General features: G+C 41.8%; 1 protein-coding gene across 2 annotated transcripts in view; it reads left to right on the top strand.

Annotated features, from left to right (window-relative positions):
- LOC122550081 (enhancer of polycomb homolog 1-like) overlaps positions 1-22,905 on the top strand; it is a 251,768-nt gene that overhangs the window by 70,406 nt on the left and 158,457 nt on the right. For both annotated transcript variants that reach the window (XM_043690607.2, XM_087987520.1), the window contains exon 2: positions 20,885-21,019. In XM_043690607.2, the coding sequence (XP_043546542.2) occupies positions 20,981-21,019 (39 nt within the window). In that variant the 5' untranslated portion in view covers positions 20,885-20,980. The remainder of the gene's footprint in view (positions 1-20,884; positions 21,020-22,905) is intronic.

The following is a 22,905-nucleotide window of genomic DNA, read 5'->3' as shown; positions in this document are numbered from 1 at the left end:
AACTAAGTATGCCTGACTAGTAATGTACTAATACTTGTTGACATAATGTAATAAGCCATCTTGTTAACAACGAGCTGTGCTTCTTCTGTAAAGATTCCACAGTAGTGTATCACTGATCATTAGAAGGCCCCTAGATAGAGACAAAGGAGGATTAATGGCAGTGAACTATCTGAAGTAGTCCTTACTGTGAATTGGTAGAGATGGCACATGCCAGGAGTAACAATCTGGATAATATCACACATTTTGATTTATTATTTTTCCATTTTCCTTAACTTTGCGTATTATGAAAATTAATGTTTCTGAAAGTGGGAACAGTTTCCTCTTACCTGTTTCATCCAAGTGCTCCATGATTTTGAATAACTCTATTGAATTGAGTATTGTTACAAATATTGTATAACCTCAGGTTAAATTTATATTTTGTTTAAAGGGAGAAGTGTGACTTTTAGTTTCATTTTGAGTTGTTTTTGTGGGCTTGGAGATGGGAGTCTGGAGTCCTGTTTGTTTACCTGCTATTTTAATTAGAGTTTATACCTCTGTAAGTAAAGAGATGGGGGTTAGAAGTTTAGTGAAACTGTGCTATTGCCCTGTGATGGGGGTCCAGGAACACAGAGGGAGACAGAAACATCTAGGAGTTGGACATCTATACATGCCAGAAGAAGGCTGCTGAAAACTGAGTTTTGGGAATTACACATTTTCTTCAAAGTCTAAGTATTAGTAAGTTGAGTTTGTTTTGGGTATCTTGGAGAAAGATACCAGCTGAAGAAAAATATCAACTAGTGAATGCACAGAGGAATGCAGGAAGGAAAACCAATTGTGGTTGTGCCAGAGGTTTTGGTGTAACTAGAGGTTTTGGTGTTTGTAAAGACTTTGCTGGCATTAAATGAAAGTCTAATTTTGACTCCTTTTTCTGGTATTTGTACTGAAATCTTTCCAACTTTTTTCTTGTCTGCTGTAGTTCATGGTTTTCTTATTCAAATGTTGATGTTCAAAGTACACTGATAGACTCTTCTGGAAGTGTTTAGAAACTAACCTCATACAGTACTTTAAAAATAAACAAAGTTAGAGTCAAACCTGGCTTATTAGATCTGAGATCTGATTGGTCCAGTATTAATATCCGCTTGGATCTCAACAATATGTTCAATCCTTGGCACCACACCTTCAGATGGATATGGCAGTATTGGAGAGGATGCAGAAAATGTTTCCTAAAATAGTTCCAGGAAGGAGAGGTCAAACATATTGGGGCAGCTGGGGTTGTTGTTCTTGGGGAAGGTTAAGACCAGAATAATTTTTTTTTCATTTATCCATTGTATCAAACCTGACTATGTCCGCTTGTATTTCATAGGGACACAAGACACAGAGTAAGCAATTGAGCCCTTTGAACCCACTATTTAACATAATCATGGCTGATCTTATCCTGGGCTCAACTCCACTTTCCTCCCTGCTCCCCATAGCCCTTTATCCTGCTTTACATCAGAAACATACTATTTCTTTCTTGAGTCTGTTGATTCTGTCTCCATTACACGTTGGGACATAGAATTGGGCGGCACGGTGGCACAGTGGTTAGCACTGCTGCTCACAGCGCCAGAGACCCGGGTTCAGTTCCCGCCTCAGGTGACTCTGTGTGGAGTTTGCACATTCTCCCCGTGTCTGCGTGGGTTTCCTCCGGGTGCTCCGGTTTCCTCCCACAGTCCAAAAATGTGTAGGTTAGGTGAATTGGCCATGCTAAATTGCCCGTAGTGTTAGATGAAGGGGTAAATGTAGGGGAATGGGTCTGGGTGGGTTACGCTTCGGCGGGTTGATGTGGACTTGTTGGGCCGAAGGGCCTGTTTCCACACTGTAAGTAATCTAATCTAATCTAATTCCACAAATTCAGAACTCTCTGAGAGAAGTAGTTTCTCCTCATCTCAGTTTTAAACCCACCTCCTCTCACTCTATATCTACCCCTCTTGTTTGAGACTGTCCCACAAGGGGGAACATTTGTCAAACATCCACATAATTCATCCCCCGTAGTATCTTATGTACCTTCAATCAGATTCCTCCCGCCCACCTCCCCCCCCCCCCCCCCCCCCCCCCCCCCCCCCCCCCACCCCCAATACTTCTCAACTTCAGAGAGTACAAGCCAAGCTATTCAACCACTCCTCATACAATAGCCCTTTCATCCCCTGGAATCTATTTGGTGAACCTCCTCTGAACTGCCTCCAGTGCTCCCACATCCTTCCTCAAGTAAGGAGATGCAATATTCCAGGTGTGGTCTCCCCCAGTGCTTTATGTAATTGTAACAACACTTCATTACTTGTATAATCCAGTCCTTTTGCAACCCAATTTCTATGATTCATGCACAGGCACACCTAGATCCCTCTGCAATGACACACTTTTTGAATCTGCTACCTATTTAAATAACAATTTGTTCTCTTTTTTTTCCAGTCGTAATGGACAACAAAATGCACTTATCCACATTAAGCTCCATCTGCTAGATTCCGGCACATTCTCCTAACTTATCATTGCCTGTCTGTAAACTTTTTATCTCTTCACCTCTGCATGCTTTTCCACTTATTGTCATATCATCTGCAAATTTTGCTATATTAAACTCTAGCAACTTGCAAAATACAATCCCCTTCAGAGTTCACAATACTTGCCTTGCGAGCTGTCATAGTTTATAAATGTTAGAAATATTTGACATCATGTAATATACTAAATCATATTCAAGTTAGGCTTTGACAAAAAGATTGTACTATCACGTGAAGTTTGCAATGTTAACCTGATACAAAAGCCTGCTTTATGATTATGCAGAGAGGATGACAACTGCTGTCTGCGTTTCCTATATACACACACACACATGCACACGCGAGCACACACAGCCACCATGAGAACTCTGATGGCCAGAACTTCCTTGACCAGAACTTGCCAGTGCCATGGTGAAGGCCATGGCTGTTACCAGGACAAGGCTTCCAACTCAGACTCCCAGAATTAAGGATCACACATGGAAAAGGTAAGTGCTGTTTGGGAGAGGGTCTTGTGATGTGAAGGTCATGGGGAGAGGGAAGCTACGGAGGCTGGAAGGAAAGTAGTACAATTCCCCTTCCAAAGATTGAGGCACCAGTCTCTCTTCCAAGCTCTCCTCCTTGTCCTGTCTAGAGCTGGAACAATCTCAGTTTAGGCAGACCAGACCCTTGGGTGACCATTAGTTGACCACCTTACGGTCTTGTTTGGCAGTGCGGTGGGAAGGTGGAGAATGGTTCTTCCTGCTTACACCTTTAATGGAATTCCTCCCTACTATCACTGCGTAATTAAGTTCACTTTCCACCGTCAGGCCTGGAAGATTAATCTGTAGGAATCATCTCTTGAACCAATATGAACAGTGTACTTCAGGCATGTTTTGCAGATCTTCTACAACAGGGCCTATAGGACAAGGAGGACCTGCTTTGAGATTGATCCACAAACCTCTATCGCCCTCTATTTTTATGCCGTTGGCTTCTATCAGTTTATTATGTGGGTCATCAACTATATTTCTCTACTTTCATTAAGTAGCTGACCAATTCCCTTTTTAAAGACCAGGGCAGAACTGTATGTTATCTTGCCCTCTGTTTACAACCAAATGGACAAAATATAAGACTTTGCTGCATTGGCGGTTTATCTTGAAATGACAAGAATGTTGCCATCAAGACCAGAACAGCAAAATTTATAAACTCGAATGCTACACCAATAATGTGCATCCAGTGATTGATCATAAGAAAATCTTGCAGTTCTGTGCATGATACCCAGACAGCTGCCTCATGCATTCCGATTTGAATGTTCTTTAATTCGGAAAGAAGGGAATGGAAATATCTAACAGTGCATTTCTGCATTATAATCGCTATCAGTTCTTTGGGCATGGTTATGAATGAGTCAATGCTTTTCTTGAGCTGTAAACTGACTTATCACTTTTGTGTCTGAAGACCATGTGAACGGAGTCAAGCTGTTATTATTTCCTTATCTGTTATACTGCATCCCCCATTCAAATTTCTTCCTCTTTGTTTAATTGAATATCTTCTTCCACTGAGTGCAACATTTGAGGCTGGCAACACTTAGCCTTGCTAACACATCTCCTAGCCATTACTACCACGACTAGGATCTTGGGGGAGTTATCTGTGATGTGTAAGGTTGGGGGTGGCAATGGCCTAGCGGTATTATTGCTTGACTATTAATCGGGACCGTAGTAATGGTCTGGGGACCCGGGTTCGAATCCTGCCATGGTAGATGGTGTACTTTGGATTCAGTTAAAAATCTGGAATTTACAGACTAATGATGACCATGAAACTGGTGTCAATTATCAGAAAACCCCAAATGGTTTACTAATGTCATTTAGGGAAGGAAACTGCATGTTTCTGCCTTCATGTGACTCCAGACCCACAGCAACATTGTTGACTCTTAATTGCCCTCTGGACAATTTGGGATGTGCAATAAACCTCCCCATGCCATGAATGAATTTTTTTTAAAAAGACTGTCACTCTAAAAGGGCTAATCTCTCAATTCCAACCAATATATTGTCATACAGTCTTTGAGTGAGGAAAGGAAGAGTCTATTTTGAGCTGTCAGTGGAGACAATGTGCCATCAGTATTTCCTCATTGGCTGATTAGTCATCATGGCTAAGGCTCTGTAGCTCTCACCTATTACCGGGAGAAAGTGAGGGCTGCAGATGCTGGTGGAGCCTGAGTCAAGAAGGGTGGTACTAAAAAGCACAGCAGGTCGGGCAGCATCCGAGGAGCAGGAGAGTCGACGTTATGGGTGTAAGCCATTCATCTGAAGAGCTTAGCCCAAAACATTAACTGTCCTGCTGTGCTTTCCCGGCACCACCCTTCTCAACAATTGCACTTATTACTGTCCCGTTATAAATTGCATTTTAAGAAAAGTTCCTCTTGTTAAGACCTGCTAATGGCCCATCTTCCAGGGAGACAGTGAGGAAAGAGGTCAATCTGAGTCTGAAGATTGTGTGTGCTTTCGAAACATATAAACCTATGAATTAGGAACAGAGCAAGCTAATCGACCCCATGACCTGCTCGACCATTCATAAAGATCATGGTTGATCAGAATTCTCATGAAGAGTCACTGGACCTAAAATATTAACTTTGCTTTTCCCTACAGATATACTGCCAGACCTGCTGAGTTTCGCCAGCAACTTCTATTTTTGTTTCACATCTCCAGTGTCTGCAGTTCTTTGTTTCAATTTAGCAAAATAGTGAATTTCTGGAATGAACTACCTTAGAGAATAGTTGAGCAGAAACCACATTTGAGAGAATTTCAATTATTATCTGAAAAGAAAGAACGTGGAGAACTACAGAGCGTTGAGAAGGTAGGAGAATGATATGAGGTAAATGGTTCAGTCAGCGAGCCAGTGTAGGCACGGAGGACTGAATGGTCTTCTTTGTGCTGTTACAAACCTCTGATTTTGTGGGCGTTGGAGGATGGATTTTCGGAACTTCTTTATAAGCAAAGGTCCACCATATTTGAAGATCTGGGATGGAATACCACAAGTATCAGAGATCTTGTTGATTTTTCATGCAGCTCTTCCATCGACTGTGCTTCATTCATATACTCCAGGGCATTGAAGAATAGCCTAGAAGGTATAAGCGAGCACTCTGAATAACTCAGCCACAGGTGAATCCAAAATGTTATTTCCAGCATTGACCGATTGCATTGCCATCTTTTAAGAGAAACACCATTTATTTACAAAGGAGGTTTTGATCTTGATCTATAATTGGCCTTGCTGGCTTCAAAAGAGCTGTGCTTGCCATGATTCTCTCGAGATTTTCTTTCTCATTGCATGTTCTTTATCTCTTGGATTTCTTCAAATTTACAAAAAGATAAAGTAGACATGCAAATGTCTACTGAGATTGTACAATTGATGACCAAGTCTAGAATTTACTGTTTATCAAAAATATTACTAACCATGTTTGGCTAATCTGTTGAGTAGCACTACTATAACATCCATCAAGGAACTCTGACAAATTAATGTCAGTAGAAATGTGGTAAAGATCCCTACTGGTTGGAACCACATTTGGATCAAAGAAAGATGTTGGTGGTTGTTGGAAATCGATCTCAGGACATTGTTGTGGGAGTTGCTTGATGTAATTTCTTGGCCAAGCCATCTTTAACTGCTTTGTCAATGACTTTTCTTGTGTCATAAGGTCAGAACAGGGGATGTTTTCTGATTCCACAAAGGTCAGTGCTGTTTAGCGCTCCTCAGATACTGAAACAGTCAGTGTTCATGTGCAGCAAGACCCAGACAATGTTCCGGTTTGGGGTGATAGAAGCAAGCAACATTCACGCCACAAATGCCAAAGAATAATCAACTCCAACTCCAACAATTCCTTGATATCAACATCCTGGAGGTTCCCATTTATTAGAAACTGAACTAGATCCATCATATCAATAATTGGTTATAAAAGCTGTTCAGCTGCTAGGAATCCTGCGCAAATAACTCCTCTCTTGACTCCCCAACATCTGTTCACCATCTATAGGGCACAAGGCAGGAGTGTGTTGGCCTAACTTAAACCTGGATGAGTGAAGCTCCAGCAACAACTCAGTACTCCAGCTCAATATCATCCAGGATGAAGCAGCCCTCTTGATTTGTCACCCACTTAAGAAGTTCACTTCTCATCCCTCCCCACCAACCCACTACCAATACACAATCTCTATCAGCTGGAAAGGTGGTATTTGTTGGGAGGCAGGATTTCCACTACTAGTACTGTTTGATGTTTGAAATGCCTGCTACTGCCACTTTGTGCCTGAGTGACATTTAGTACAACCTGTGCTCCCTGAAGGAAACTTGCTGGCTCTCCCAGCAAGAATTGTGCTAAATTCCCATTGCCTGGATCAATGTTTCTCTTCAAAGTCACAGGAAAGGCCAGCGCTTGCAGAAAGCAGCTTCGGCCGACTAGCTAAAAGTTCCTCTTTGAGCCACACAGCATCCTGACTAGGAACAATCTCGCTTCCTTCACTGTTGCTGGGTCAGAATCCTGGAATTCCCTTCCTTCCAAATTTCTCTGGGGGTGTCCCAACATCCCAAGGACCTCTGTGTGCTGTTCACCCATCACCTTCTCGGGAAATGCGTGTCTAACTAGTGACTCGCATCCCGCAAAGATATTTTAAAAATCAATAACCTTTTCAAAATTTAGTCAATAGAATATTGGATTTGACCGAGATGAAGAATCTAGATAGAGTAGATGAGAAGAATGTGTTCCTATTGGAGAAGGGTTGAGAAACAGAGAGCCACAGTTTAAAGTGACTGACCACAGTTAAAATTTAGAATGTGGTGGTGGTGGTGGTGATAGATTCAATTGTGTGTTTCAAATGGAAATGAGTTAACTTTCTGAATTTAAAACCGAATCTATTTGCAAGACTGAGTAAAAGCAGGTGAGTGGGACTAACTGAGTCCCTCTCGCAGAGCTAACACCGACAAGATGAGCTGAATGGCCTCCTGTGCTGTAGCCATTGTATTTTTCTACAGTAAAATCTGTTGAAATAGCTGATGGAGGGAAGTTATCCTCTGTTAGATCCTACTGTGATTAAAAGTGAATACAGGAGTTTATAAGTATGAGATGAAATAAACAAGCTAAAATATTCTCTATGATGTATGACAGATTGTGTAAAGACATGAAATTAGGTGCCACAGGTCTCATGATTATGGATTTATTTTTAATTCCTGTGGAAGCGTGGATGTCCAGATTTCAATTCCCTCTATCATTCTGACAGGGAAATCTACTTATCAGTATTATAATCCTAATTGGATTCTTTTGAAAACTGCGATTTGTAAGTTTATGTGCACAGGTAAGGTCAGATCTGTTCCCCATCTCTAATGTCATGATGTAGTATCTTAACTAACCTCTTTAGTTTAAGCCAGCAGCATTATGCAGGAAACGGCTGCATTAGCCTTGACACATGGACACCCGTTGTTTGCAGCAAGGCTTACATAATAGGCTACAAAGTGAAGTTAAACAAAATTGCAGGCATCAGTTAATCTCTACCCAATGAACAGAAGGGCAATGAAATGCTGTCGCCCTATCCTAACGGCCTTGAATCACCCATGGTGACTGCTGCAGACATTAGATCAGCCTTATCGAGAGTGAACCTACAGAAAGTGACTGGCCTAGGTGGAGTCCCTGGCTGTGTACTCCGATCCTGTGCAGACCAGCAGGCGGGAGTATTTACCAACATTTTTAACCTTGTCTTACTACGATCTGAAGTCCCCATATGCTTCAAGAAGATCACCATCATCCTGCTGACAAAGGAAATTATGCAGCATGCCTCAATTACTACAACCCTGTGCCTCTGTCCTCCAATAACTATGAAGAGCTTAGGGAGGTTAGTCATGTGGGTGGCACAGTGGTTAGCACTGCTGCCTCACAGCGCCGGAGACCTGGGTTCAATTCCCACCTCAGGCGACTGACTGTGGAGTTTGCACATTCTCCCCGTGTCTGCGTGGGTTTCCTCCGGGTGCTCCGGTTTTCTCCCACAGTCCAAAGATGTGCAGGTCAGGTGAATTGGCCATGCTAAATTGCCCGCAGTGTTAGGTAAGGGGTAAATGTAGGGGTATGGGTGGGTTGCGCTTCGGCGGATCGATGTGGACTTGTTGGGCCGAAGGGCCTGTTTCCACACTGTAATGTAATGTAATCTAATCTAATCAGCCTCCCAAATTGCCTTGATCCTGTGCCAAAGGTCCACAGCAGATGCCTTCGCTCTGGCGTTACACTCCGCCCTAGAACATGTGGATAACAAGAGTACCCATTGTCAGGCTTCTGTTTATTGACTGCAGCTCCACCTTCAACAACATAATTCTAAGCAATCTCCCATCTAAACTCCAAGCTCCCTGCTCTGTAACTGGACCCTCAACTTGCTTACCCTTGGACTGTAATCAGGAAGAATAGGCAATAACTCTTCCTTCAAAATCATCAACACTGCCCCACAAAGATGTGTATTCAGCCCGCTACTATACTCCTGAAACATTCACGAAATAGAGTTAAGGAGAATCTTAAGGGTTTTTACAAATACATTAAGGACAAAAGGGTAACTGGAGAGAGAATATGGCCCCTCAAAGATCAGCAAGGTGGTCTTTGTGTGGAGCCGAGAAAGGTGGGGGAGACACTAAACAAGTATTTTGCATCAGTGTTTACTGCGGAAAAGGACATGGAAGATATAGACTGTAGGGAAATAAATGGACATTTTTCAAGATGCCACCATATTAGAGGATGAAGCGCTGGATGTCTTGAAATGCATAAAAGTAGATAAATCCCCGGGACCTGATCAGGTGTACCCAAGATCTCTTTTTGTTTTTTGGGAAGTTAAGGAAGTGATTGCTGGGCCCCTTGCTGAGATATTTGTAGCATTGATAGTCACAAGTGAGGTTCTGGAAGACTGGAGGTTGGCTAATGTGGTGCCACTGTTCAAGAAAGGTGGTAAGGACTACCCAGGGAACTATAGACCAGTGAGTCTGAAATCTGTGGTGGGCAAGTTGTTGGAGGGAATCCTGAGGGACAGCATGTACATGTGTTTTGGAAAGGCAAGGAAAGATTAGAGGTAGAGACTGATTAGAGATAGCATGGGAAATCACGTCTCAAAGTATTTTTGAAGAAGCAACAAAGAAGATTGATGAGGGCAGAGCAGTAGATGTGATCTATATGGACTTCAATAAGGCATTCGACAAGGTTCCACATGGGAGACTGATTAGCAAGGTTAGATCTCATGGAATACAGGGAGAACTAGCCATTTGGATACAGAACTGGCTCAAAGGTAGAAGACAGAGTGTTGGTGGAGGGTTGTTTTTCAGACTGGAGGCCTGTGACCAGTGGAGTGTCACAAGGATCGGTGCTGGTCCACTACTTTTCATTTATATAAATAAATGATTTGGATGTGAGCTTGAGGTTTGGTTGGAAGTTTGCAGATGACACCAGAATTGGAGGTGTAGTGGACAGAGAAGAAGGATGGCTCTGATTACAGTGGGATTTTGATCAGCTGGGCCAATGGGCTGAAGAGTGGCAGATGGAGTTTAGTTTAGATAAATATGAGGTGTTGCATTTTGGTAAAGCAAATCTTAGCAGGACGTATACACTTAATGGTAAGGTCCTAGGGAGTGTTGTTGAACAAAGAGACCGTGGAGTGCAGGTTCATAGCTCCTTGAAAGTAGAGTCACAGATAGATAGGATAGTGAAGAAGGCGGTTGGTATGCTTTCCTTTATCGGTCACTGTATTGAGTACAGGAGTTGGGAGGTCGTGTTGTGGCTGTACAGAACATTGGTTAGGCCACTTTTGGAATTTTGCGTGCAATTCTGGTCTTCCTATCAGAAGGATTTGTGAAACTTGAAAGGGTTCAGAAAAGATTTACAAGGATATTGTGCCAGAGTTGGAAGATTTGAGCTATAGGGAAAAGTTGAATAGGCTGGGGCTGTTTTCCCTGGAGCGTTGGTGGCTATGGGATGACCTTTTATAGAGGTTTATAAAATCATGAGGGACATGAATAGGGTAAATAGACAAGGTCTTTTCTTTGGGTCAAGAGTCGATTTTTCCTACACCTCGGATGCTGCCTGACCTGCTGTGCTTTTTCAGCACCACACTCTTGATTCTGATCTCCAGCATCTGCAGTCCTCACTTTCGCAGAGTACAGTACAAGCTAGGTGACTCCCCGGACCCCTTTAACCCTCTTCACAGGCATGTGAAGTCACGTCAAAGTGAGGCACTCAACAAAGAAAGCACATCCCCTTTATACAAGTCAGTTGCGATGCTTACAGATATCCTGGCCACTCCTCCACAGTTGCATACATTTCAGGACAACCCCCAGTTACTCAATCACCTGTTACCCCAGGTACAATGGCAGGATGAGATCATCCTTGGAGATCATGCTAATGCCCTAATCCTGGGGAATCGTTGCACAGACGATTTCCTGGCTCAGTGCTTTCCTAAGGCATTACAGATGCGACGTACCTCTGGCCAGAAAGCATTTCTAAATGGAAGAGATTGAATTGATAGTTTAACTTGACGATAGCAGGGGAGTAATGTCTAAACCAAGTGTAAATTACAATGGATAGTCATCCTCGTTCTTTCATGGCTGTCGTCCCCACCCAAAGACAGTGCAGTTTTAACCCTTTAGTATTACATTAATGTCTCGAGAGTGTCCCATTTAATCGTTTAACATTACAAAAGGCAAGGGATGGGAATGTAAATTCCTTACAATCTACCTGCAAGTCAGAGGCATCCCACCTTAGCCTCGGGACATCCTCTTTCATGCGGGTCAGGTGAGCAAGTTAACTCTTTAATATCACAGGTTCAGCCTCTTTGCTATTTCTCAGCTGGCAGTGAAAAGTCCAGTTTTAGTGGAATGAAAGAATGCATGCAAAAGACAAATAATTATATACAATGCTTTGAAGTAACTTATTCGCATGTTTCATGGAGCTCACTCTCTCCTTTAGTTTCCTCCTACTAGAAGCCCACTTCCTCTCCTTTTGAGCCGCTCGTATACCCAGATTGATCTCCATCTGCTATTTTTTTTAAAGCATGCTTACTCTATCTAGGTTCTTTCTGCTTCTAAGTGCATAATTTATGGAATCTAATAAGGGAGTCCTGCTAAAGAATTGTCTCAATCTCTCCTGTTGAAGCCCCAAATGTGGAATTATAATTTGCACAACACATTCACCTGTTTAATACAAAATACAGTATGCCTGTTATTTCCCATATAATAGATTTTATTCCTTTCGTTTGCTAAAATCTCCTGAGTTCCTGGTGCACTGCAAAAGAAAGATAGAGCTTGATGTAATAGAGCAGATTGTGATTGTAATTCTAATTTGATGGAAGTATGTTTCTCATGACAGCTGCAGTGTGTAATAATCTCCTGTGTGGATCAATTAGGTGTATGAAAATAATTACAAAGGCAAATTAACATTTTGTTAGAAATCAGATTCTTTTGTTCTAAAAAAACATCTGTACAATATTGTGTATTTTCTGAGCTGCTTCACTGCAGCTTCATTTTACACTTGGGACTATTTGCATTACACAGAATATCTGAAATGCTATAAGGCAAGGCACACAGTGAAAGAAATTGAACCCAACGTGTGAGTATACTTGCATTGAGGTTTTATTTTTCCGGTATGCTTTTTGTTGATCTTCCTGGATTTGATATCCAGTAGTGACAAACCACCCACCTCATCCCATGTCTAAAATTAGAACTCGAGTCTCTAAACTACGCAGCAATAAAATTTTCTTCCAATTTTAATTACTGCATGTGCAGAAGATGCATGAGATTATTTTGAAAGCAGAGTTTTGTGACTGATGATGTGGTTAAAAAGAAATTTAATTGTGAAGAAAATGAATCATGGCTCAGTGGTTAGCACTGCTATCTCACAGCACCAAGGAACCGGGTTCAATTCCAGCCTTGGGCGACTGTGTGGAATTTGCACATTCTCCCAATGCCTGCATTGCGTGGGTTTCCTCCCAGGTGCTCTGGTTTACTCCCACAATCCAAAGATGTGCAGGTTAGGTTAATTGGCCATGCTAAATTGCCTGTAGTGTTCAGGGATGTCTGGTTAGTGCATTAGTCAGGGGTAAATGTACAGTAATAGGAAAGGGGAATGGGTTTGGGTGGGTTACTGTTCAGAGGGTTGGTGTGGACTTGTTGGGCCAAATGATCTGTTTGTACACTGTAGAGATTCTACAGGACATAAGTAAACAACCATTTGGCCCACCAAGCCTGTTCTGCCATTATCATCATGTCTAATCTTTACTTCAAATCTGTTTTCACATTTGAATCTCACTGAGCAACAACAAAGAGGGTATTGGGTCAAATGACCAACAGCTTAGCCTGTAAGGAAGGTTTTAAACAACCACCTATGTACCGTCATTTCATCAGCTGTTAGAAGGATGCTAGTTTTTCTGATGAGATGCTGGGGAAGGGAATTGTTCACTCCCAGTGGTAGCAGTGGCAATAAGGATTCACTTACCCAATGGAATGGGTGAGTCGTGGGGAACAAAGTCTGGCCAGCAGGGATAAGCAGAGCACAAGCGGTCTGACTGCTATTTCCATTGAGTTATTAACAAGGATTCATAGAGTTGAAATGTTAACTTTCCAGCATTAAATAATCACAATCAGCATATTTGCAATGTTACTGATGCATTCTCTGCATGCGAATGGTCTTCTTTAAAAAGAAATATTCAGTTCTGGGACTTGGGCATCACTGGGCCAACATTCTTGAGCTGCCTTGAGATACTACAATCCACATGTTGTAGGTTAACCCATAATACGGTCAGGGAGGGAATTCCAAGATTTTAACCCAGTGACTGTGAAGGAGTAGTGATCTATTTCAAAGTTAGGTTGGTGGGTGGCTTGGAGGGGAACTTGCGGGTGATGGTGTTCCCATGTATCTGCTGCTGTTGTCCTTCAAAGTGGAAGTGGTCATGGGTTTGGAAAGTAAATCTCTGCAGTGCATCTTGTAGATATTACAGCAGTGCTTAATGAGTGACGGTGGTGAGGGAGTGGATGCTTATAGACATGGAAGCAATCCAGTGGGCTGATTTGACCCCAATTTATGTCCAGCTTCTTGAGTGTTGTTGCAATTGCATTGATAGAATCATAGCATCCCTAGCGTGTGGAAGAAGGCCATTCAGCCCATTGAACCTGCATCAAACGTCCGAAGAGCATCCTGCTCACAACTGTCTATGTGTGTGTGTGTGTGTGTGCATGTGAGTGGGAGTGCGTGTGAGAGAGTGGGTATTTGTATGTGTGCGTATGCTTAGTAAAGTGTGTGTGTGTGTGTGTGTGTTTTGGAGTATAAGCCTGTGTGTGTATATGAGAGAGAGCGTGTGTATGATGGACACTCTGCGTGCGTGTTTGTCTGTGTGAGAGAGTGTATAGTGCAATGGGGTCACCATAGCGTGACGAGAACCCATGGTCCCAGTTGAGGCCATCCTCATGGGTGCCAAACTTGGCTATCAGCCTCTGCTTGGCCACTTTGCATTGTTGCTTGTCCTGAGGCCCGCTTTGGAGGATGGTCACACAAAGGTCTGAGGCCGAGTGCCTCGGACCGCTAAAGTGCTCCCCGACTGGGAGAGAACATCCCTGCCTGGTGATTGTTGCGCGGTGTCCATTCCTCCGTTGTCATAATGTCTGCCTGGTCTCGCCAATGTACCATGCCTCAGGGCAGCATATGTGATAGACAATGTTGGCCAAGTCACATGAGTACTGCTGTGTACATTTGGGTGGTGTCCCCATGTGTAATGGTGGTATCCATGTCTTCACTCTGATATGTTTTGCAATGGTTGCCATGACAGGGTTGTATGGTGTTGTGGTCGATGTTGTCCTGAAGACTGGGCAGTTTGCTGTGAACAATGATCTGTTTCAGGTTTGGCAGTTGTTTAAAGATGAGAAGTGGAGGCGTAGGGAAGATCTTGGTGAGGTGCTCATCCTCATAGATAATGTGTTGCAGGCTGTGAAGAACATAGCATAGTTTCTCTGCTTCTGGGATAGATTGTTCAATATATCATTTCAGTTGCATCACACTGTAATCTTTTGTTATACATTCTGTGTCTTATGGTCCTGCTCCATAGCTACCTGATGAAGGAGCAGCGCTCCGCAAGCTAGTGCTTTCAAATAAACCTGTTGGACTATAATCTGGTGTTTTGTGATCTTTAACTTTGTCCACCCCAGTCCAACGCCAGCTCCTCCACATCTTGGTAGAATGGACAGTGGGGAGCATAACGAAGAAAAAAAAAACCAAGGGAAAGAATGAGTAACCGAGAATAGCTCATGCTGAAATCAGTTTTCGCGTGTCATGGGCCTATATTTAGGTCTTGTTTTGTGTTGTCAGCTTTTTTCTAAATTATTGGTCAGCACTTGCTTTATCTTTTGAGGTCGCCACGTATGGCTGTGTATAGAACAGAGAATGTGATTCAAGTCCTTTGCCTGTTAGCATGAGTCTGAAAGAAAAGCTGGTGGAAGTAATCCAAGCTGCAAAGTTATAAAAAAACAACAATGCAACAAATACAGAGGAAGTGAAGGCACAAGCACCACAAAACAAAATGGAGTGTGTGCAGCAAGGTTGGATATGATACCGGGAATGTTGATTAGCACCAGACAAAGCATTGAAAATTTCACAAACTGTACTTTTGTAAATTACAAGGTTTTCTAAAAACAAAATTTGGAAACAGTTTTTTTTTATTCCAAGGTTTGCTTTTGTGGGTGATCTCATGCTAACTACTGTATCAGTTAGCTGAAGATTAAAACTCTCAATGCCCGGAGGAGCCTCCAGTAGTTTGGTGGGAAGGAGTGTTGGCGTTGGGAGAGGGAAATTTATATAAACATCTGAATAGCTCTGCTAACACGAAAGGCTGGGAAACGAATAAATGCTGTGTCTTGCTGTGAAATGTTGTCTAGCTCCGCCTGGCTGCTGGATATAGCATAGCTTAAATGTAGCTGAGTGTTTATTCTTTGTGAGGCTCTGTTGTCAGAAAAAAACAAATTCTTGTAGAACACAAACATTGTAGAATTGATTTGATTTTCAGGCAAAGTTGTAAAGCAGATCCCTCATTGAAGCGAAACAATGTCATAATTTTATATTAAATCAGAGTTTTCCCCAGCAGTTCAAAAAAAATGACTGATGGCCATTTACCTTTTACACAATTGCTTACAGACCTTTTTTTTCCTAACCAGTTTTTCAGTGATAAGCAACAGTGTCAGTTTCAGTGCAGCTTGGTCTACGTTAGAGTTATGGCATCAGTTGGCAGGGGCAGCAGGAGTGATGCTCTTTCTCAGATTGAGATATTACATATTGGGAAGACTGATTTACTTTTTGCTTTTGATTTCAATTCCAGACTGTTGCCCAGCTATCAGCTCATTTACTACTGAAAGCCTCATTCATGCCTTTTGACTCCTGTAGACTTGAAAATTCTGACACGTTCTGGTTGGTATCCTACATTCCTCCCTTTGTAAACTTGAAGTCATCCAAACCTGTACTGCCCATGGCTTACCTTGCAGCAAGTCCTGTTCTCCTGTCACCTGTGTTCGTTGACTTGCATTGACGCCTGACCATGCAACAGCTTAATTGTAAAATTCTCAGTCATGTTTTTATCCTCTTCATGGCCTTGCCTTCCCTGTCTCTGGAATTGTCAACAGTCTGATAAGCCTACGAAGTATCTGTACTTGAATTCTGACTTATTGTACATTTGGTGTCCTTAACCAAACTCTGAAATACCCTCCTCTTTCCCTGTTGGTGCTGCTTTTTAAGAAAGTTCCTAAAAGTTGGTTAACATCTGATTAATATGGTAAAAACAATGGCTGCAGATGCTGGAAACCAGATTCTGGATTAGTGGTGCTGGAAGAGCACAGCAGTTCAGGCAGCATCCAAGGAGCAGCAAAATCGACGTTTCAGGCAAAAGCCCTTCATCAGGAATAAAGGCAGAGAGCCTGAAGCGTGGAGAGATAAGCTAGAGGAGGGTGGGGGTGGGGAGAAAGTAGCAGAGTACAATAGGTGAGTGGGGGAGGGGATGAAGGTGATGGGTCAGGGAGGAGAGCGCTTTAGGGAACATCTCCGAGACACCCGCACCAATCAACCACACCGCCCCGTGGCCCAACGTTTCAACTCCCCCTCCCACTCTGCCGAGGACATGGAGGTCCTGGGCCTCCTTCACCGCCACTCCCTCACCACCAGACACCTGGAGGAAGAACGCCTCAACTTCCGCCTCGGAACACTTCAACCCCAGGGCATCAATGTGGACTTCAACAGTTTCCTCATTTCCCCTTCCCCCACCTCACCCTAGTTCCAAACTTCCAGCTCAGCACTGTCCCCATGACTTGTCCAGACTTGTCCTACCTGCCTATCTCCTTTTCCACCTATCCACTCCACCCTCTCCTCCCTGACCTATCACCTTCATCCCCTCCCTCACTCACCCATTGTACTCTATGCTACTTTCTCCCCACCCCCACCCTCTTCTAGCTTATCTCTCCACGCTTCAGGCTCACTGCCTTTATTCCTGATGAAGGGCTTTTGCCCGAAACGTTGATTCCGAAGCTCCTTGGATGCTGCCTGAACTGCTGTGCTCTTCCAGCACCACTAATCCAGAATCTGATTAATATCTCCAATGTGGCTCAGTATCATACTTTGGTTGGTAATGCTTCTTTGAAGTGCCTTGGGGCATTTTATAACAATAAAGGAATGATTTGAATACCGTAACTACAAGGAAGCATAAATTACATTCAAATACTGCCTCAGAAACAAAATAACATTTGGAGAATGCAAATAAGATGGAGAGAAAGAGATAAGACAAAAATGCTGCGACATGAATTATTTTGACGGAATAAAACTGCACACTTCTAACGTTTTATTTTGTCAAGACCAAAAAGATTCTTCAGCATAACTTATTACTCATTATGCTTTTAAAAACTCACTCCTGAATGTGTTAGCCTTAAGTTTGTCAGCCATCCAATGTGGAACTAGTGGATGTATAGATAGATAGCCTTCTGTATGGAAACAGGCCCTTCAGCCCAACAAGTCCATACAGACCCTCTGAAGAGCAACCCACCCAGACCCATTTCCCCCACCCTATATTTACCCTGAGTAATGCACCTAAGACTATGGGCAATTTAGCATGGCCAATTCACCTGGCATGCACATCTTTGGATTGTGGGAGGAAACCGGAGCACCTGGAGGAAACTGGGAGACACTGGGAGAATGTGCAAACTCCACACAGGGAGTTGCCTGAGGCAGGAATCGAACTCTGGTGCTGTGAGGATAAATACTCAAGTTCACACCATTATGGTAATTTCAGTGTCCGGTCTATTGACCTGGTCTGAAATAATACACTAAGTAGAAGCAACAAGGGTATTCTCAGCAACATCCAGATGTCTTTATTTAACTGAACAAGTGATTGCTGCTGGGAGAAAGTGAGGTATGCAGATGCTGGAGATAAGAGTTGAGAGTGTGTTGCTGAACAAGCACAGCAGGTCAGGCAGCATCTGAGGAGCAGGAGAATCGATGTTTCGGGCCGGAGCCCTTCATGAGGAACGTGCTTTTCCAGCAACACACTTTAAAAGTGATTGTTGCTGGCCTCATCGTTCTCATATTGCATAATCCAATCTAGTTCAATAGTCTATTAACACACTTAATACCAATGTAAAGCAGGTACAGAACTTCTGAAGAAGGATCACTGGATTTGAAACGTTAACAATGATTTTTCTCCCAGATACTGACAGACTTGCTGAGTTACTCCAGCGATTCCTTTTTCTGTTACTGTAAGATATAGGAGCTGAATTAGGCCATATATATCCAGGGAAGTTATTTGGGTGGAACTGAGAAATAAGAAAGGGAGGATCTCCTTATTGGGATTGTAATATAGACCCCCCCCCCCCCAATAGTCAGAGGGAAATGTAGAAACAAACTTGTAAGGAGATTTCTGCTATCTGCAAGAATAATAGGGTAGTTACGGTAGAGGATTTTAGCTTTCCAAACATAGACTGGGACTGCCAAAGTGTTAAAGGTTTAGATGGAGAGGAATTTGTTAAGTGTGTACAAAACAATTTTCTGATTCAGTATGTGGATGTACCTACTAGAGAAGGTGGAAAACTTGACCTACTCTTAGGAAATAAGGGAGGACAGGTACTGAGGTGTCAGTGGGGGAGCACTTTGGGGCCAATGACCATAATTCTATTAGTTTTAAAATAGTGATGGAAAAGGATAGACCAGAGCTAAAAGTTGAAGTTCTAAATTGGAGAAAGGCCAATTTTGACAGTATTAGGCAAGAACGTTCAAAAGCTGATTGGTGGCAGATGTTTGCAGGTAAAGGGACGGCTGGAAAGTGGGAAATCTTCAGAAATGAGATAACGAGAATCCAGAGAAAGTATATTCCTTTCAGGGTGAAAGGGAAGGCTGGTAGGTATAGGGAATGCTGGATGACTAAAGAAATTGAGGGTTTGGTTAAGAAAAAGAAGGAAGCATACGTCAGGTATAGACAGGATAGATCGAGTGAATCCTTTAGAGTATAAAGGAAGTAGGAATATATTTAAGAGGGAAATCATGAGGGCAAAATGGGGACATGAGATAGCTTTGACAAATAAAATTAAGGAGAATCCAAAGGGACTTTACAAATATATTAAGGACAAAAGGGTAACTAGGGAGAGAATAGGGCCCCTCAAAGATCATCAAGACGGCCTTTGTGTGGAGCCACTGAAAATGGGGGAGATACTAAATGAGAATTTTACATCAGTATTTACTGTGGAAAAGGATATGGAAGATATAGACTGTAGGGAAATAGATGGTGACATCTTTGCAAAATGTCCATATTACAGAGGAGGAAGTGCTGGATGTCTTGAAACGGTTAAAGGTGGATAAAGCCCCAGGACCTGATCAGCTGTACCCTAGACCTCTGTGGGAAGCTAGAGAAGTGATTGCTGGGCCTCTTGCTGAGATACTTGTATCATCAATAGTCACAGGTGAGGTGCCGGAAGACTGGAGGTTGGCAAATGTGGTGCCACTGTTTAAGAAGGGTGGTAAAGACAAGCCAGGGAAAGCAAATCTTAGTAGTACTTATTCACTTAATGATAAGGTCCTAGGGAGTGTTGCTGAACAAAGAGATCTTGGAGTGCAGGTTCATAGCTCCTTGAAAGTGGAGTCGCAGGTAGATAGGATAGTGAAGGAGGCGTTTGGTATGCTTTCCTTTATTGGTCAGAGTATTGAGTACAGGAGTTGGGAGGTCATTTTGCAGCTATACATGACATTGGTTAGGTGACTGTTGGAATATTGCGTGCAATTCTGGTCTCCTTCCTATCGGAAAGATGTTGTGAAACTTGAAAAGGTTCAGAAAAGATTTACAAGGATGTTGCCAGGGTTGGAGGATCTGAGCTACAGGGAGAGGCTCCACAGGCCGGGGCTGTTTTCCCTGGAGCATCGGAGGCTGAGGGGGTGACCTTATAGAGGTTTACAAAATTGAGGGGCTTGGATAGGATAAATAGACCAAGTCTTTTCCCTGGGGTCAGGGAGTCCAGAACTAGAGGGCATAGGTTTAGGGTGAGAGGGGAAACAGACCTAAGGGGCAACTTTTTCACACAGAGGGTGGTACATGTATGGAATGAGCTGCCAGAGGATGTGGTGGAGGCTGGTACAATTGCAACATTTAAGAGGCATTTGGATGGATATATGAATAGGAAGGGTTTGGAGGGATATGGGCCGGGTGCTAGCAGGTGGGACTAGATTGGGTTGGGATATCTGGTCGGCATGGACGGGTTGGACCGAAAGGTCTGTTTCCATGCTGTACATCTCTGACTCTGTGACTCTATGTGGTCCATCGAATCTGCTCTGCTATTTGATTATGGCTGATATGTTTCTCAATCCCATTTTTCTGCCTTCTCCCCATAACCTTTGATCCGCTTACTAATCAAGAGCCTATATATCTCTGTCTTAAATACAGTGTGTGTCTTGGCCTCCACAGCCTTCTGAGGTCACAAAAATTATGTTTGAATTCTGTCACAAGAAGGCAATGTTAATTTTGTTTTATTGTTAACAATGACTTGCAATATAAATGCTATATAATGTAGAAAATGGTTTATTTTCACTTAAGTGTGCACTTGAGAACCATTAGTACTTGAGTAATCATTTGAGATATAAAGGATTATATTCCAGTTGGTATATAATGCTGATTAAAGTAACTTCTTGTTTGTGTTGCATTATCCGTATGAATGAATATGACCTGAAATTGTTACATATTTGTCCACCTGAATATTTAAGTTATACATGATCTAAGTTTAATAGTTAAGAAATGCAAACAAATTTTGTTGTTTACTCATTTGAACCTCAATTTCGTTGAAAATAACTTCGCTGTAGTTATATTGCACACTGGCAAAAGAAATGTTGCTGAAATGAGTTTTTATATTTACAGGCTTTTCTTTTCATTACAATACACAAGTTGGTGTCTTGAGGGAAATAATTTCAACTTGCTTTTTCAATATGGATTGGATATTATGGGTTAATTTTAATGGAATCCTTGATGATCCCTCGAAAGGATACATGCTTGGTAAGTCTTCCCAAGTCTTTATGTACATTAAATTTAGTGTGTGCCATGCAAGATTTTACACAAAGTTAACACTGGGTACTCTAATGTGGTGAAATTGAAGCTACCTCAAGTTTGCTAATATTAAAGTGACAGGATTTTTAAGATGAAAGATAGTCCACTACAGAATGCTTTAATTCTAAAATATGCAGATTCTCATGAGCAGTTTTATTTCCACCAATATTCCATTAGTTGTTGCTTGAATTGTTTCACATTGTGCTTTTATAAGCTTTGGGATAATTGCTTATTGTTGCATTGTTGGCTACAATGGATTTATTAATTGTCAATGTTATCATTGCAACATAAGATCTAATGTCAGCCTTGTTGGAGGATTTCAGCGTTTTTAAACATAAAAGCAAATACAGTTTTCATGTATGGATTTAAAACATTTGTATTACATGGTGTAATGTGAATCATTTCATTACTTTGCCTGAAAAATTGCCCATAATGTTCAGGGATGTCTAGGTTAGGTGCATTAGTCGGGGCAAATGTAGAGTAATGGGGAACGGTTGGGTGGGATATTGTTTGGACGGTTAATGTGGACTTGTTGGGCCGAAGGCCCTGCTCCCACACTGTAGGATTCAATAGAAATTCTACTCTGAGCATTGGTATTTCCATCAATGTGAAACATTATAGAATTTGATCTGAAATAGAAAACCTTGCATACTATGCCTAGAGAGAGAGTTTATAGTCACAAGTAATACGCTGAAAGTACAGACTAATACAAAGTATTTAAACAAAAAGTGTACAGTTGGTTTTGTGATGCTGACCATTGATTAGACTTCAACATTTAAACATTCTGTGCAATATTTAATCGTGATTGTGAATTCTAGTGTATTTTTGGGCTTTCCTAGCATTTTGATTACTGTAGCCGGCAGTACATGTTGATTTTAATATTTCATGGGTATGTTTTTATATTGAGTCTCAGTATCAAAATAATTTGTTGACTTGACTAGTTTCTCAATGAAAAATAATGAGATGATGCTGGAGTTGAGCTAAGTTTATACTTGTTGATTTCAATCATCCATATGTGAAATGTGATAACAACATCTAAATTGTAGTAAATGTTAATTGTTTATTCACCAAAACAATTCTTTCCCATGGTATCTAAGTCACATTTTGCATTATTGTGAAGTCTTGTGAGGAGAGATTTTTATTGTTGTAAGCTGATTTATATTCCAACCTTGCTTTTATCTCAAATTGGCTGGTTTATTATGCACAGGGAATTTTTTTTATTTAGAAACAAAAGCAGTATCAGGGAGATTGATTTGATTTGATTGATTGATTGATTGATTAATTATGTCAAATTACTTACTAGCTGTTGTGCACTATTATTAATACAGGATGGTTTGTCTGAAGTGGAATTTTTTTGATGCATAGAATAGTATGTGTATCCTAATAAAACTGCATCACTTAACATGAGAAATCATAACTACTTCACATCATCAATTTCCAATGTAAAGAAATCAAATGTCTACAGTGCTACATTGCTGTATGCTTGCTCTGCTATTGGCAATGTTCCACCACTGTGCCTCTTTACAAATGAACTGGAGACCTCTACATGCAATGTAAGTGTACTGCAATCTCAGTCAAACAAAACATTTTATAATTCAGTCATCCTTTCAATAAACGTACTACCTTTTATTGAATGCATGACTCAAAATAAATGATAAAGGCAAGGAGTCACTCATGGGAGTGACATATAGGTCCCTAATTGTACTCCATCCAATCATGTGGTTACTAAGGAAGAAATAATGGAAGCTTGTCAGAAAGACATGTCAATAATCATGCGAGATTTTAATCTACAGTATGTATAGACTGGAAAAATCAGATATAAACATCAGAAATAA

Source organism: Chiloscyllium plagiosum, unplaced genomic scaffold, assembly GCF_037043375.1.
Source record: "Chiloscyllium plagiosum isolate Xiang-an unplaced genomic scaffold, Cpla_swu_hap1 HiC_scaffold_5, whole genome shotgun sequence".
NCBI lineage: Eukaryota > Metazoa > Chordata > Chondrichthyes > Orectolobiformes > Hemiscylliidae > Chiloscyllium > Chiloscyllium plagiosum.
Note: the sequence above shows the minus strand (reverse complement) of the source record. Positions and strands in the feature narration are given on the sequence as shown.